We start from the raw sequence: 14,837 nt of genomic DNA, 5'->3' as shown, positions 1-14,837 counted from the left end.
TGGCATGTCAGCTATGACTCTCACCAACTTTTACAGGTGCACCATAGAAAGCATTCTTTCTGGTTGTATCACAGCTTGGTATGGCTCCTGCTGTGCCCAAGATCACAAGGAACTACAAAAGGTCATGAATGTAGCCCAATCCATCACACAAACCAGCCTCCCAACCATTGACTCTGTCTACACTTCTCGCTGCCTCGGTAAAGCAGCCAGCATAATTAAGGACCCTACACATCCTGGACATTCTCTCTTCCATCTTCTTCCATCAGGAAAAAGACACAAAATTCTGAGGTCACATACCAACCGATTCAAGAACAGCTTCTTCCCTGCTGCTGTCAGACTTTTGAATGGACTTACCTTGCATTAAGTTGATCTTTCTCTACATCCTAGCTATGACTGTAACACTACATTCTGCACTCTCTCATTTCCTTCTCTATGAACAGTATGCTTTGTCTATATAGCACGCAAGAAACAATATTTTTCCCTGTGTGTTAATACATGTGACAATAATAAATCAAATCAAATAATCTGACACGTGCTGTTTTTCCAGCCTGTTTATGAACAGTTTGTAATTCTTATCAGAAACCTGTGCTCACCCTAAACAGAATCCACTGGGAAGCCAATAGAATAATACATTAAATGTAGATATCGGCACGAAAGACAGCAATTCCAATTTCTCTCTTTATGCCCTGGTGCAGAGCCAAGCATTTGCCATGAAGAGGGAAGGAGAAGAGATCAAGATTCTCCTCTTATTTAGGAGGAAGGAATTTGTAGTTGCCAAAGCAATCCCAGTGAATAGAACTGATTTTGGGCTCTTCAGGGAATCATATCTTTCCAAACATCAGGGTGAAAATTTCATCCCTGCAGCAACATTCTGAATCCTGGAACAGCTGGTCATCTCATCCATAACTCCCCCTCCCCACACCTATCTCTCCCCCACACATACCTCTCCCCCACATCTGCCTGTCCCCCACATCAGGTCCACAGATGATGTCATCTCCCTGGCCCTCCACTCAACCTTGGAACATCTAGATAACAAAGACACCTATGTCAGACTCCTATTTATTGACTACAGGTCAGCCTTCAACACCATTATTCCTGCAAAACCCATCTTCAAACTCCATGGCCTGAGCCTCGGCTCCTCCCTCTGCGACTGGATCCTGAACTTCCGAACTCACAGACCACAATCAGTAAGGATAGGCAACAACACCTCCTTCACTATCATCCTCAACACCAGTGCCCCACAAGGCTGTGTCCTCAGCCCCTTTCTATACTCCTTATACACCTATGACTGTGTGGCCAAATTCCCCTCCAATTCGATTTTCAGGTTTGCTGATGACACCACCATAGTGGGTCGGATCTCAAACAATGATGAGACAGAGTACCGGAAAGAGGTAGAGAATCTGGTGATCTGGTGCAGCAACAATAATCTCTCCCTCAATGTCAACAAATGAAGGAGATTGTCATCGACTTCAGGAAGCGTAAAGGAGAACATGTCCCTGTCTACATCAATGGGCTCAAAGTAAAAATGGCCGAGAGCTTCAAGTTCTCAGTCGTCCAGATCACCAACTACCTGTCCTGGTCCCTCCATGCAGATGCTATAGTTAGGAAAGCCCACTAACGCCACTACTTTCTCAGACTAAGGAAATTTGGCATGTCGGCCACAACTCTCACCAACTTTTACAGATGCACCACAGAAAGCATTCTTTCTGGTTGTATCACAGCTTGGTATGGCTCCTGCTCTGCCCAAGACTGCAAGAAACTACAAAGGGTTGTGAATGAAGCCCAGTCTATCACTCAAACCAGCCTCCCATCCATTGACTCTGTCTACACTTCCCGCTGCCTCGGAAAAGCAGCCAGCATAATTAAAGACTCCATGCACCCCGGACATTCTCTCTTCCACCTTCTTCCGTCAGGAAAAAGAGACAAAAGTCTGAGAACACGTACCAAGCGACTCAAGAACTTCCCTGCTGACTGCTATGACTGTAAAAAAAATATTTTATTTTGTTTATTATTGCCACATGTATTAGTATATAGTGAAAAATATTGTTCCTTGCACGCTATACAGACAAAGCATACTGTACATAGAGAACGAAAGAAGAGAGTGTGGAACAGTCATAGCTAGGTTGTAGAGAAAGATCAACTTAATGCGAGGTAGGTCCATTCAAAAGTCTGACAGCAGCAGGGAAGAAGCTGTTCTTGAGTCGGTTGGTACGTGACCTCAGACTTTTGTATCTTCTAATCATTACATATCATTACATTCTTCACTCTCTCCTTTCCTTCTCTATGATCGGTATGCTTTGTCTGTATAGTGCACAAGAAACAATACTTTTCACTGTGTACTCATAGATGTGACAATAATAAATAAAATCCAATCCACCTCTCCCCCACATCTACCTGTTCCCTCATCTGCCTGGTAAGAAGAGTGAGTTATTAATTTTAAATGACACGTTTATTTGGGATGCGACCCCCGTTCAGTGAGATCAGTAATCTGGGTGGGTTTGTGGTTAGATTTTGTTAAGGGGATGGGGCAGGTGGGACACTCTGACAGTGTCTGCCCTGGGTCTCCCCGGCTATTGAACAGGATTTCCCCTCCAGTTGAGGGTGGAGTTAGTATGGAGACTTCGCCACTGCTCTGTGTCTCGCACAGGGTTCAGGCTGGACCCTCCCAGGAGGAGCGAGTGTTGGGCTGGTCTGCCTGCTGGTTATAAACTGGATTCCCGCACCGCACGGGTCACACATGAAGGGACACAATTTCAGAGGACACAGTAATTCCTGCAGACTTTACCACAGAGCTACATTCAGAGGTGGGTGTGAGAAGTTACTTGTTTAGTTCCTAACATTGCTGTTAATTATATATATTCTCCGTTCTCTCGGTGCTACTCTCGGCTTTATAACGATGATCGCGTTCCTTCACTTTAGTGTGTTTGTGGACTTGGTGAATGTTCTCTTCAATCTCACAGCAAACGTTCCGGATGCAGAATTAAATAGTTCAATTTAAAACCTCCCAGTGTTTAAAACACACTCGTCTGTTACCGGAATATAAATCAGTTTCTCTATAGTTTAGAGGGAATGAAATGGCAGCTTCTTACCCACCTGTGTGTGTCTATGTGTGTGTCTGCCTCTATGTGTGTGTGTGTCTGTGTCTATGTGTCTCTGTGTGTGTTTATTTATTTTTTTATTAGCGTCACAAGTAGGCTTACATTAACACTGCAGTGAAGTTACTGTGAAAATCCCCTAGTCGCCACACTCCGGCGCCTGTTCGGGTACACTGAGGGAGAATTTAGCACGGCCAATGCACCCAAACCAGCATGTCTTTCGGACTGTGGGAGGAAACCGGAGCACCCAGAGGAAACCCACGCAGACACGGGGAGAATGTGCAGACTCCGCACAGACAACGACCCAAGCTGGGAATTGAACCCGGGTCCCTGGCGCTGTGAGTCTGTTTTTGCGTGTGCGTGTGTTTATCTGTGTAATGTGTGTGTATCTGTGTGGTGTGTGAATGCATGTGTAAATGTGTGTGTATCTGTGTAGTGTGTGCATGTCTGTGTATGTGTGTGAGTTTGCGCCTCACATGAGCATGGCTTGTATATTTGGGTTGGTAGACCTGCTGTCGAACGTGCTGTACCTGGATTTCCAGGAATCATTGATAAGGTGCCACAACAAAGGTTATTGTGGAAAATAAAAGCTCACCGTGTAGGGGGTAATATATTGGCATGGATAGAAGCTTGGCTGGATGGCAGGAAACAGACAGTATGCACAAATGTGAGTTTTTCTGATCGTCAAGATGTGACAAGTGGTCTGCGGCAGGGGTCTGTGCTGGGCCCTCAATTTTACAATTGGTATCAATGACTGAGATGAGGGGAGTGAAGGCATGGTAGCTACATTTGAAAATAACACAAAGATGGGTAGGAAAGTATGTTGTGAAGTGGACATAAGAAGGTTGCAGAAAGGGCAGTATGGTGGCACAGTAGTTAGTACGGCTGTCTCACAGTGCCAGGGATCTGGGTTTAATTCAAGCCTTGGGTAACTGTGCAGAGTGCAGAGTTTACACATTCTCCCCGTGTCTGTGTGGGTTTCCTTCGGGTGCTCCGGTTTCTTCCCACACTCCAAGTTTTTGATATAAATTGTAAAAGATTGAGGCCCCAGCTCAGACCCCTGCCACAATCCAAAGTTGTGCAGGTTAGGTGGATTAGCTATGGGTCAGCACGGATTACAGGGTGAGGTGGAGGGGAGGGCCTCGGTGAGATGCTCTTTCAGAAAGTCGGTGCCGACTCGATGGGCTGAATGGGCTTCTGTGGTTCTATGGCTCAGACAGATAGAGATAAGTTGAGTGGGAATGGGCAAAAGCCTGTCAGATGGAGTATATAATGGAAAATCTGATCATGTTCACTTTGTGGAGATGCCGGCGTTGGACTGGGGTAAACACAGTAAGAAGTTTAACAACACCAGGTTAAAGTCCAACAGGTTTATTTGGTAGCAAAAGCCACATAAGCTTTCGGAGCTGCAAGCTCTCCGAAAGCTTATGTGGCTTTTGCTACCAAATAAACCTGTTGGACTTTAACTTGGTGTTGTTAAACTTCTTACCATGTTCACTTTGCCAGGAAGAATAAAAATGGCGGGACAGACATATAAGGAGAGTTTGAGTCGCTTGGATTATATTCGCTCGAGTTCAGAAGAATGAGGGGGATCTCATAGAAACCTATAAAATTTTAACAGGACTGGACAGGGTAGATGCAGGAAGGATGTTCCCAATGGTGGGGGAGTCCAGAACCAGGGATCACAGTCTGAGGATACACGGTAGACTGTTTAGGACTGAGATGAGGAGAAATTTCTTCACCCAGGGAGTGGTGATCCTGTGGAAATCACTATCACAGAAAGTAGTTGAGGCCAAAACATTGAATGCTTTCAAGAAGCAGTTAGATATAGCTCTTGGAGTGAAGGGAATCAAAGGATATGGGAGGGAAGGTGGGATCAGGCTATTGAGTTGGATGATCAGCCATGATCAAAATGGATGGCATAGCAGACTTAAAGGGCCAACTGGCCTCTTCCTGTTCCTCGTTTCTAAAACTGGAGTATAATTTAAGTGGAGAAGGACCGCAGAATGCTGAGGTACAAAAGGATCTGGGTGTTCTAGAGCATGATAAAAAATTTAGAATGCAGGAAGAACATCTAATCAAGAAGGCTAATGGAACACTTTCATTCATTACGAGAAGAATTGAACATAAAAGTAAGGATGTTATGCTTCAGTTACACAGGGCATTGGTTAGGTCACATCTGGAATATTGTGTACAATTTTGGTCTTCTTATTTAAAGAGGGTTGTAAATGTATTGGAGGCGGGTGGTTCAGAGGAGGTTTACTAGATTGATACCTGGAATGAAAGGTTTGCCTTATGAGGGAAGGTTAAACAGACTGGACTTACTTCCATTATAGAAGAGTGAGGAGTGACCTGATTGAAGCGAATAAGATTCTGAACGATCCCGACAAGGTGGATGTGGAAAGGATGTTTCCTCTAGTCGGTGAGTCCAGGACTAGGGGGCACCATTTCAAAATTAGTGGTCACCCTTGTAGGACAGAGACAAGAAGAATTTGTTTTCTCTCAGAGGGTTGTACGACTTTGGAACTCTCTGCTTCAGAAGGCAGTAGAGGCAGAGTCATTGAATATTTTTAAGGCGGAAGTAAATAGATTCTTGTCAGAGGTTATCTGGGTAAATGGGAATGTTGGCTGGAATTTTATTGGCCCGCCCGCCCGCCACAGGAATCGAAGCGGGCGACGGGCGGACCATGGAAAAGTCCGTTGACCTCGGGCGGGATTTTATGGTTTCGGGACGAGCGACGCCGGAAAATCCCTCTTGCTCCTGTTGAACTTGAATCACAAACAGATCAGCCATGATCTTATCAAATGGTGGAGCAGGCTCGAGGGGCTGAATGGCCCACTCCTGCTCCGATATCATATATTTGCATATTCATATGTGTCTGAAATTTTTTGTATATGTATCGGTGTGAGTGTGTGTATTTGTGTGTTCAGGTTCGTGCCCAGCATGTTTGTGTGTGTTTATATGTGCGTACAAATTCTTTAATTCATTCCTGGGATGTGGCCATCACTAACAGGACTAGACAAGGTAGATGCAGGAAGGATGTTCCTGATGGTGGGGTTGTCCAGAACCAGGGGTCACAGACTGAGGATACAAGGTTCACTTTTTAGGATTGAGATAAGGATAAATTTCTTCACCCAGAGAGTGGTGAATTAATTCACTACAACAGAAAGTAGTTGAGGCCAAAACATTGAATGGCTTTCAGGAAGGAGTTAGATATAACACTTGGGGTGAAAGGGATCAAAGGATATGGAGGGGAGGGGGGGAATCAGGCTGTTGAATTGGATGATCAGCCATGATCTAAATGAATGGCATAGCAGGGTTGAAGGGGCAAATGGCCTTCTGCTGCTCCTGTTATAAAGGCCAGCATTCATTCCCACCTTCCTGAACTGCTCATTGCCGTCCATGTGGTGTAGGTGCACCCACAGTGCTGTTAGGGAGGGGTTTGCAGAATTTTGACCCAGCGACAGTGAACCATGATATAGTTCCAAGTCAAGGTGGTGTACGGGCACGTGTGGGTATATTTGTCACTGTACATGTATGTATTTGTGTGTGTGTCCGTGCATCTGCCAATGTCTGTATATGTGATTATGTCCGTGTGTATTTATTGACATGTCAGTGTGTATGCGCATGAGTGTGTACATGTCTGCATGTTTGTGCCTATGTCTATCCATATATATTAATGATATTTTAAATGTATTATAACCATCCTACTGCAGAGGATTGAGCTCCACAAAGGCATTTCCAGAACAGCAATAACAGAGTGCCGCACTGTCTGAGGTGCCGTGTTTTTGACAAAATATTGAACCGAGGCATCATCTGATCTCTCTGGTGGACATAAAAAATCTGACCACCCCTATTTCCAAAAAGACCAGGAGAGTCGCCCTGGTGTCCAAGCCAACATTCATCCCTCGACTAATATCACTAAAATACTGCAGATGTTGTAAATCTGAAATAAAAATAGAAAATGCTGGAAAAACCCATCAGGGCTGGCAGCGTCTGTGGCGAGGGGAACGTATTGAGTGCACATGATTCTTCTACAGAGGCTAAATAGATGACCTGATCATGTGTTTCATTGCTGCTAGTGGGATCTTCCCATGCACAAATTAGCTCCGACACTCCCTACATAACAACAATGCTTCAAAACTACTTCATTGTGTTGTAAAAGGCTTTGTGTTTGAAAGGTGCTATATAAATGTAATTGTTTTCTATGTCTGCTGATCTGTGTGTGTTTTATATGGAGGAAGTTTTCTGCTGATTATGGGAGTAGTTGTGAAGCTATGGAGGGGCCGCTTTTAATGCAAGGATTATGTTTGTATCTTAAAGACAGACCCGCTTCTGAATGCTGGCTGTATAAAGTCTCTGCCTTTAAATTATGGTAAGATCTGTTTACCCTTTTCCATATAAAATGTCTGATCTGACACTCACCGGGATGACCCAGCTGATAGTTTTGTTTTTATTTAATTCTGCCCAGAACCCGGTTGTGGAGGATCTGGAAGTGATAATGGAGTTTCTGGATGAGCAACAACAGGCATTTGTGTTTGACAACGAGACTAGTTTAATGTCAGGTGAGTGTGAAAACCTGGTGCGGTCCAAAACCTGCAATTCTTTCTTTTTCTCACACACTCACACACACACAGGCACACACACTCACACACACACAGGCACACTCACACACACACACACTCACACACACACAGGCACACACACACACACACACACACAGGCACACACACACACACACACAGGCACACTCAGACACACACACAATCGCACTCACACACACACAGTCACACTCGCACACTCACACACACGCACACACAGTCGTAAGCAGACACACACTCACACTCAGACACACTCGCACATACAGTTTCACTCAGACACACACAGTCACAAGCAGACACACTCACATACATATTCACACTCAGAGACACACATGCACACTAAGTCACACGCACACAGACACACACTCACAGGCACATTCAGACACACACAACAGTCGCACTCAGACGCACGCACACACACAGTCGCACTCAGACATTCACACACACAGTCGCAAGCAGACACACACACATGCATACTCACACTCAGACACACTCAAACAAAGTCACAAGCAGACACACTCACACACACACACTCAGACACACTCCAAATACAGTTGCACTCAGACACACACAGTTGCAAGCACACACACACATACTCACACTCAGACACACTCACTCATACAATTGCACTCAGACACTCACACAGTCACACTCACACACAGTCACAAGCAGACACACTCACACACACACTCAGACATACACACACACGCAAACTCAGACACACATACACACAGTCACAAGCAGACACACCCACACACACACTCGCACTCAGACACACACACATACAGTTGCACTCAGACACACACAGTCACACTCACACACAGTCGCAAGCAGACACACACACTCATACACACACACGCACACTCAGACACACACACAGACACACACTCACAGGCACACTCAGACACACGCGCACACACAGTCGCACTCAGACATTCACACACACAGTCACAAGCAGACACACTCAGGCACACACACACACAGACACACTCACACATACAGTCGCACTCAGACACACATACAGTCGCACTCAGACACACACACAGTCGCAAGCAGACACACTCAAACGCATACTCACACTCAGACACACACACAGTCGCACTCAGCCATTCACACACACAGTCGCAAGCAGACACACTCTCACTCAGACCCACACACACAGTCGCAAGCAGATACACACACACACTCAGACACACACACATACAGTCACACTCAGACACACACATGCACAGTCACACTCAGACACACACATGCACAGTCACACTCAGACACACGCACACACAGTTGTACGCAGACACACTCATACACACAAAGGCACACTCAGATACTAACGCACACAGGCACACTCAGACACTCACACACATACACACAGTCACAAGCAGACACACTCACACACACACTTACATTCAGACACACAGACACACACACTCAGATACACACACACACACAGTCGCAAGTAGACACACTCACACACATTCACACTCACACATACAGTTGCACTCAGACACACACACAGTCACACTCACACACAGTCGCAAGCAGACACACTCACACTCACATTCACACCCAGACACACACACACATTCACACCCAGACACACACACGCACACACACATTCACACTCAGGCACACTCACAGACACAGATGCACACACCTTTTCACATGCCTTTACTTTTACACTCATTCAAACACACAGAGACACTAACACTCACACCAGCTCACGTCGATATCTACACAGCAATTGTTAAACCTTCTCAATCTCGTCACATCAATCTGAACTGGAAAAGATGCAATTCAGTAACACTTTGCTGCCGTAATTAAAGGTAAACACAGTAAGAAGTTTAACAACACCAGGTTAAAGTCCAACAGGTTTATTTGGTAGCAAAAGCCACACAAGCTTTCGAAGCTCTAAGCCCCTTCTTCAGGTGAGTGACTCACCTGAAGAAGGGGCTTAGAGCTTCGAAAGCTTGTGTGGCTTTTGCTACCAAATAAACCTGTTGGACTTTAACCTGGTGTTGTTAAACCTCTTACTGTGTTTACCCCAGTCCAACGCCGGCATCTCCACATCATAATTAAAGGTTGCCAGTGGAAAGGTCTTTCATTTATTGCTGATTTGTGATATTTGACACATGCAGCAAATGCATGGATTCGTGGCACTTTCTTTTCGAAAGTCAACAAGGTGACAATATCAGTGACCAACTCCTCCCCCACCAATTACACTCTACACTCTCTCCTTTCCTTCTCTATGAACGTGTCTGTCTAGTGCACAAGAAACAATACTTTTCACTGTAACCCAAGACATGTGACAATAATAAATCAAATCAAATCAATTGCACAGAGCTCTCACAAGAGGAGATAATTTACACGGAGGGGGGGGGGGGGTGGGAAAAGTATGCAATGTTTTGTCACGAACAAGTGCATGAATTCCCCATGGTTTGCAAAGAGGGAGCTCTCATGGTGCAGTGGGTGGGTAGTGTCCCTAACCCTGAACCAGAAGCTCTGCGTTCAAGTCCCACCCCAGCACCTGACGGCCAAGGATGGTGCATTCATAATGTGTCAGAACAGAACAAATGTGAAAACAGGAGAGAATGATGCTGTTTTTGGGCGAGTTAAAAATGGAATCTTATCTCATTCTGTGAAAAGAAAATGAAGCCAAATCTGTTTAGTACCAGCAGGGGGAGTGGGCAGGGCCTATGCTCACTGGAAGCCAGCAGCTAGCAGCAGAGGGCGCTATTGTACATGTGCAGGTCTCTGTGTTCTGTATCTGTCTGTCACTGCCTCCCCCAGCTACTGCTGGCCTCTGCGGCTGTTTATACCCCTCATCCCTGCTTGGACCGATCACTGGGGTGCCAGGCTGGCAGTGCCAGGGTGCACAGTGGGCAGTGCTAGAGTGCCAGGCTGGCACTGCCTCGGGGGCATTCCCCCTCTGCCCACAACCTCCCGGGGAGGCCTCAGTGGCCTCCGCTCCTATCAGCGAGGCTGACCACGCTGGAAATCCGGTGTCAGTAAGATTACGAGAGGTGAGAAATTGGGGCAGATCTTTTGGCTCTCTCGCGATCTAACCAGCTCAGCCCATCCATCGGCCGGTGGGGTGAAATGGTAAGATCACGGCCTAAGAGTGGGAGAGTTCCCTGAACAACCACACTGCAGAAGGCAATGGCAAATCATCACCGCACTTTGCCAAGTACAATCATGGACAATCCAGTGGAAGCCCATGGTTACCAATGCTCTCTTCAGGCATGGTACCAGGGTTGGGGGGGGGGGGGGGGTGAGTGGTGTGGGTGGGAGGGGATGGCGGGGGAGGTGGGGGTGGCTGGGAGGGGGGTGAAGAAATATGAATAGAAGGGTTTCAGGTTAAATAGCTCTCTGCCCAATGTCTATGTGTTCAAAATTTAGAATTTCTTTAGTTAATTCTTTCTGTATCCTTTAGGAGCCTGTTCTTTTAGTGTCCCCCTGGAAAACTGGCAGCCGCATTCCGACACAAACCGGAACGCCGTATATCAGGAAATTCACTTTCCATCGCAGCGTTACACCTTCAATCCGGTAAGAGACACAATGAAACAGGGTCAGGGATTCGAGACATGAGGAAAACTCAATACATCTTCTGCTTGGATGAGAGAAAAAGTAAGACGGGTAGAGAAAGAGAGAGTAGGATTGGCATGAGGGGGTGCGGGTGACACGATAGAAAGAGGGGAGGTGAGACAGAAGTGAAGGAAAGGGAAAAGCCTGTATTTTGATAGCATTTCTGATGGCCTCAGGTTGTCTCGAAGCGCTTTACAGCCAGTGAAATACATGTTTGAAGGGTAGTCACTGGTGTAATGTCGGAAATGTGGCTGTCAGTTTGTACACAGCAAGATCCCACAAACAGTAATGTGAAGATGACCAGATCATTTGTTTGTGAGATGTTGGTTAGGAACAGGAGGAGGCCATTCAGCCCATTGAATCTGCCCTGCCATTCAATACAATCATGGCTGATTGGACACTTCAATGCCTTTTACTATCCCCATAATTAACATCATTGTGAATCAGCAATCTCTCAGTCTCTGCTTTAAACTCACTCAGTGACGGAGCTTCCACAGCCTCTGGGGCAGAGAATTACAAACATTCACAACCCTCTGTGTAAAGAAATCTCTCCTCATCTCAGTCCGAAGTGGCTTCCCCCTTATTCTGAAATTGTGCCCCCTGGTTCTAGACTCCCCAGTAAGAAGTTTAACAACACCAGGTTAAAGTCCAACAGGTTTATTTGGTAGCCAGGGGAAACACCTGACCCACATCTGCCCTGTCTATTCCTTTAAGTATTTTGTAGGTTTCAATGCGATCACCTCTCATTCTTCAAAACTCTCGAGAATACAGGCCCAGTCTACCCAATCTCTCTTCATAAGACAGTCCCACCAACCCCGCAACAAGTCTGGTGAACCTTTGTTGTGCTCTCTCTATGGCAATAGAGGTAAGGGACACAGTAAACTGGACACAGTACTCCAGGTGTGGTCTAACCAAGCCCCTATACAATTGATGTGGAGATGCCGGCATTAGACTGGGGTGGGCAGTAATAAGTTTCACAACACCAGGTTAAAGTCCAACAAGTTTATTTTGGAATCACAAGCTTTCGGAGCACTGCTCCTTCATCAGGTGAGTCCTTTAACCTGGTGTTGTGGGACTTCTTACTATGCCTATACAATTGAAGCAAGACTTCTCCTACTGCACCTGCACGTTAGCCTTCAATGACTTCTGGTCAAGGACACCCAGGTCCCTCTGTACATCCACACTTTCTGATTTCTTACCCTGAGGGATGAGGTTGAGAGGTATTAAATATTAGCCAGAACACTGGGGAGGACCACTTTGAAATTGTGGCCCTGGGATCATTTCCACTGAAGGGTGGAGGGTCTTAATTGAAGGCCTCATCCAAAAGATAGCACCTTTCACAGTGTGGCACTCCCTCAGAACTGCACTGAAGTGTCAGCCTTTAAGTCCCTGGGTTGAGGATTTGAAGCCACAGTTTTCTTAGTTGGGGGCAAGAGCATTACCCACTGAGCCAAGACTGACATTACAACAGTGATTTTCACTGAAGCTATAACTACCTCAATGGCTGCAAAACAATTTGTGACATCCATCCTATGATCTAACTACAATTTAAATCTCCCTCGGATAAAATTCTTGATGTGACTACATTCAGTCCGTTCACTGTTAGCTGAATGTAACGGTTAAATTACTATTTGGGCAGCACGGTGGCACAGTGGTTGGCACTGCTGCCTCACAGCGCCGGGGACCCAGGTTCGATTCCTGGCTTGGGTCACTGTCTGTGTGGAGTTTGCACATTCTCCCCGTGTCTGCGTGGGTTTCCTCCGGGTGCTCTAGATTCCTCCCATATTCTGAAAGATGTGCTGGTTAGATGCATTGACCCAAACATACACCAGAGTGTGGCGACTAGGGGATTTTCACTGTAACTTCATTGCAGTGTTAATGTAAGCCTACTTGTGACTAATAAATACATTTTACTTTTACTTTATTGTTATTGTGATTCCAGTGCGGACACTCGATCAGTGCTGACTGTGTGTACTGCCCCAGTTACTCTCCAGTGCCAGATTTCAGTTCCACTCTGCCTCCGGACTACATGATCAGAGGTTTCAACAGCGACAAGAGTAAGGAATTCCCTCTCAAAAACACAACACAGGCATCGCCACTTGGCTGAGAATGTCCGTGAAACACTAAACTCAACCCTGCTTCCTCTCTACTTGTATTTTGCAGGGAAGCGGAAGGTGAGGCTTTTCCAGTTTCTATTTGAGATGCTGGAAGATCCGGGAATGAGGCACTGCATCTGGTGGATTCAGCCATCTCGAGGCCTCTTCCAGTTCTCTTCCCAAAACAAGGAAAAACTGGCCGAGATCTGGGGCAGAAGGAAAGGGAACAGGAAGATGATGACATACCAGAAGATGGCGCGAGCCTTGAGGAACTATTCCCGCACCGGTGAGATCACCAAGGTGAAACGGAAGCTGACTTACCAGTTCAACCAGCAGGTCATCAACAGGTTACAGGGAGGTGTGAGGACATCCTCCTTCAACTGACCAATCGAGTGGTTTTGTGAGGGGCTAACTCACCTCAGGGAGTCAATGTACTCAGCAGCCTTCAACCTTACACTGCCACTTTTCCAATGTTGAAAGATGTTATAGAAATGCAACTTCTGCTGCAGGCATGCGACCTCTGAGATCTCCGCACTCTTCCAATTCTAATCTCTTGCGCATTTCCGATTTTAATCGCTTTGCCATTGTGTCTTTGTCTTCGGCTGCCTGTGTCATAAGCTACAGAATTCCTTCCCTAAAGTTCTCCGCCTCTCTCTCTCCTTTAAGACTCCCCTTAATATCTACCTCATGTGCTTATCCGTCCTAATATCTCTTTATGTGGCTTGGTTGTCCAATGGCATTCCATTAAAGCATCTTGGCATATTTTACCATGTTTAAGATGCTTAAAAAAAACAACAACTTGTACCTGTAAAGATTAACAAGTATTTTAATTGAGTAAGTAGGAAAAATCTATTTCCTTTGATCGTGAGAGAGAATGCGTAGAAAATCAGAAGAAAATGCTTCACACTGAGTATAGAAAGCTTTGTTGCAGCAAGAAAATGAAATAAAATTGTTAATTCCTTGAAGAATGGGAAGGTACAAAGCTAGGGAACAAGATCAGGGAAGCAGGACTGAGTGCTGCACTGTCAGAGATGCTGTGTATTGGATGGGATGTTAAATCAATGCCCTCTCTTTCCGCTCAACTGGGTGTAAAAGATCCATCGCCATGGGAGTACTGTAGTGGTAATGTCACTGGACTTGTAATAGAAACATAGAAGATAGGAGCAGGAGTCGGCCATTTGGCCCTTCGAGCCTTATTTGCGGAAGGATATATTGGCCTTGGAGGGAGTGCAGAGAAGGTTCACCAGGTTGATACCAGAGATGAGGGGTGTTGATTATGAGGAGAGACTGAGCAGATTGGGATTGTACTCGTTGGAATTTAGAAGGCTGAGGGGGGATCTTATAGAGACCTATAAGGTAATGAAGGTGGAGAGATTCTTTCCACTTAGAAAGGAAACTAGAACTAGAGGGCACAGCCTCAAAATAAAGGGGGGTCAGTTTAGGACAGAGTTGAGGAGGAACT

At 45.9% G+C, this 14,837-nt stretch overlaps 1 protein-coding gene across 2 annotated transcripts; it reads left to right on the top strand.

The window, feature by feature from the left end:
• The first annotated feature begins 2,709 nt into the window (after positions 1-2,709).
• LOC144499064 (transcription factor Spi-C-like) lies at positions 2,710-14,159 on the top strand. 2 transcript variants are annotated; one of them, XM_078221122.1, is made up of 5 exons: positions 2,710-2,804; positions 7,568-7,661; positions 11,128-11,240; positions 13,222-13,336; positions 13,443-14,141. In XM_078221122.1, exons 2-5 carry the CDS (start codon positions 7,598-7,600, stop codon positions 13,757-13,759), a joined length of 609 nt encoding a protein of 202 aa, XP_078077248.1. In that variant the 5' UTR covers positions 2,710-2,804; positions 7,568-7,597; the 3' UTR covers positions 13,760-14,141. The 2 variants fall into 2 exon arrangements, with proteins under 2 accessions (XP_078077248.1, XP_078077249.1); XM_078221123.1 differs by lacking the exon at positions 2,710-2,804 and adding an exon at positions 7,420-7,471 and having other exon boundaries at positions 13,443-14,159.
• Positions 14,160-14,837: the final 678 nt, after the last annotated feature.

Source organism: Mustelus asterias, chromosome 9 (assembly GCF_964213995.1).
Source record: "Mustelus asterias chromosome 9, sMusAst1.hap1.1, whole genome shotgun sequence".
Taxonomy (NCBI): domain Eukaryota; kingdom Metazoa; phylum Chordata; class Chondrichthyes; order Carcharhiniformes; family Triakidae; genus Mustelus; species Mustelus asterias.
This window is presented reverse-complemented; position numbering and strand designations above follow the sequence as displayed.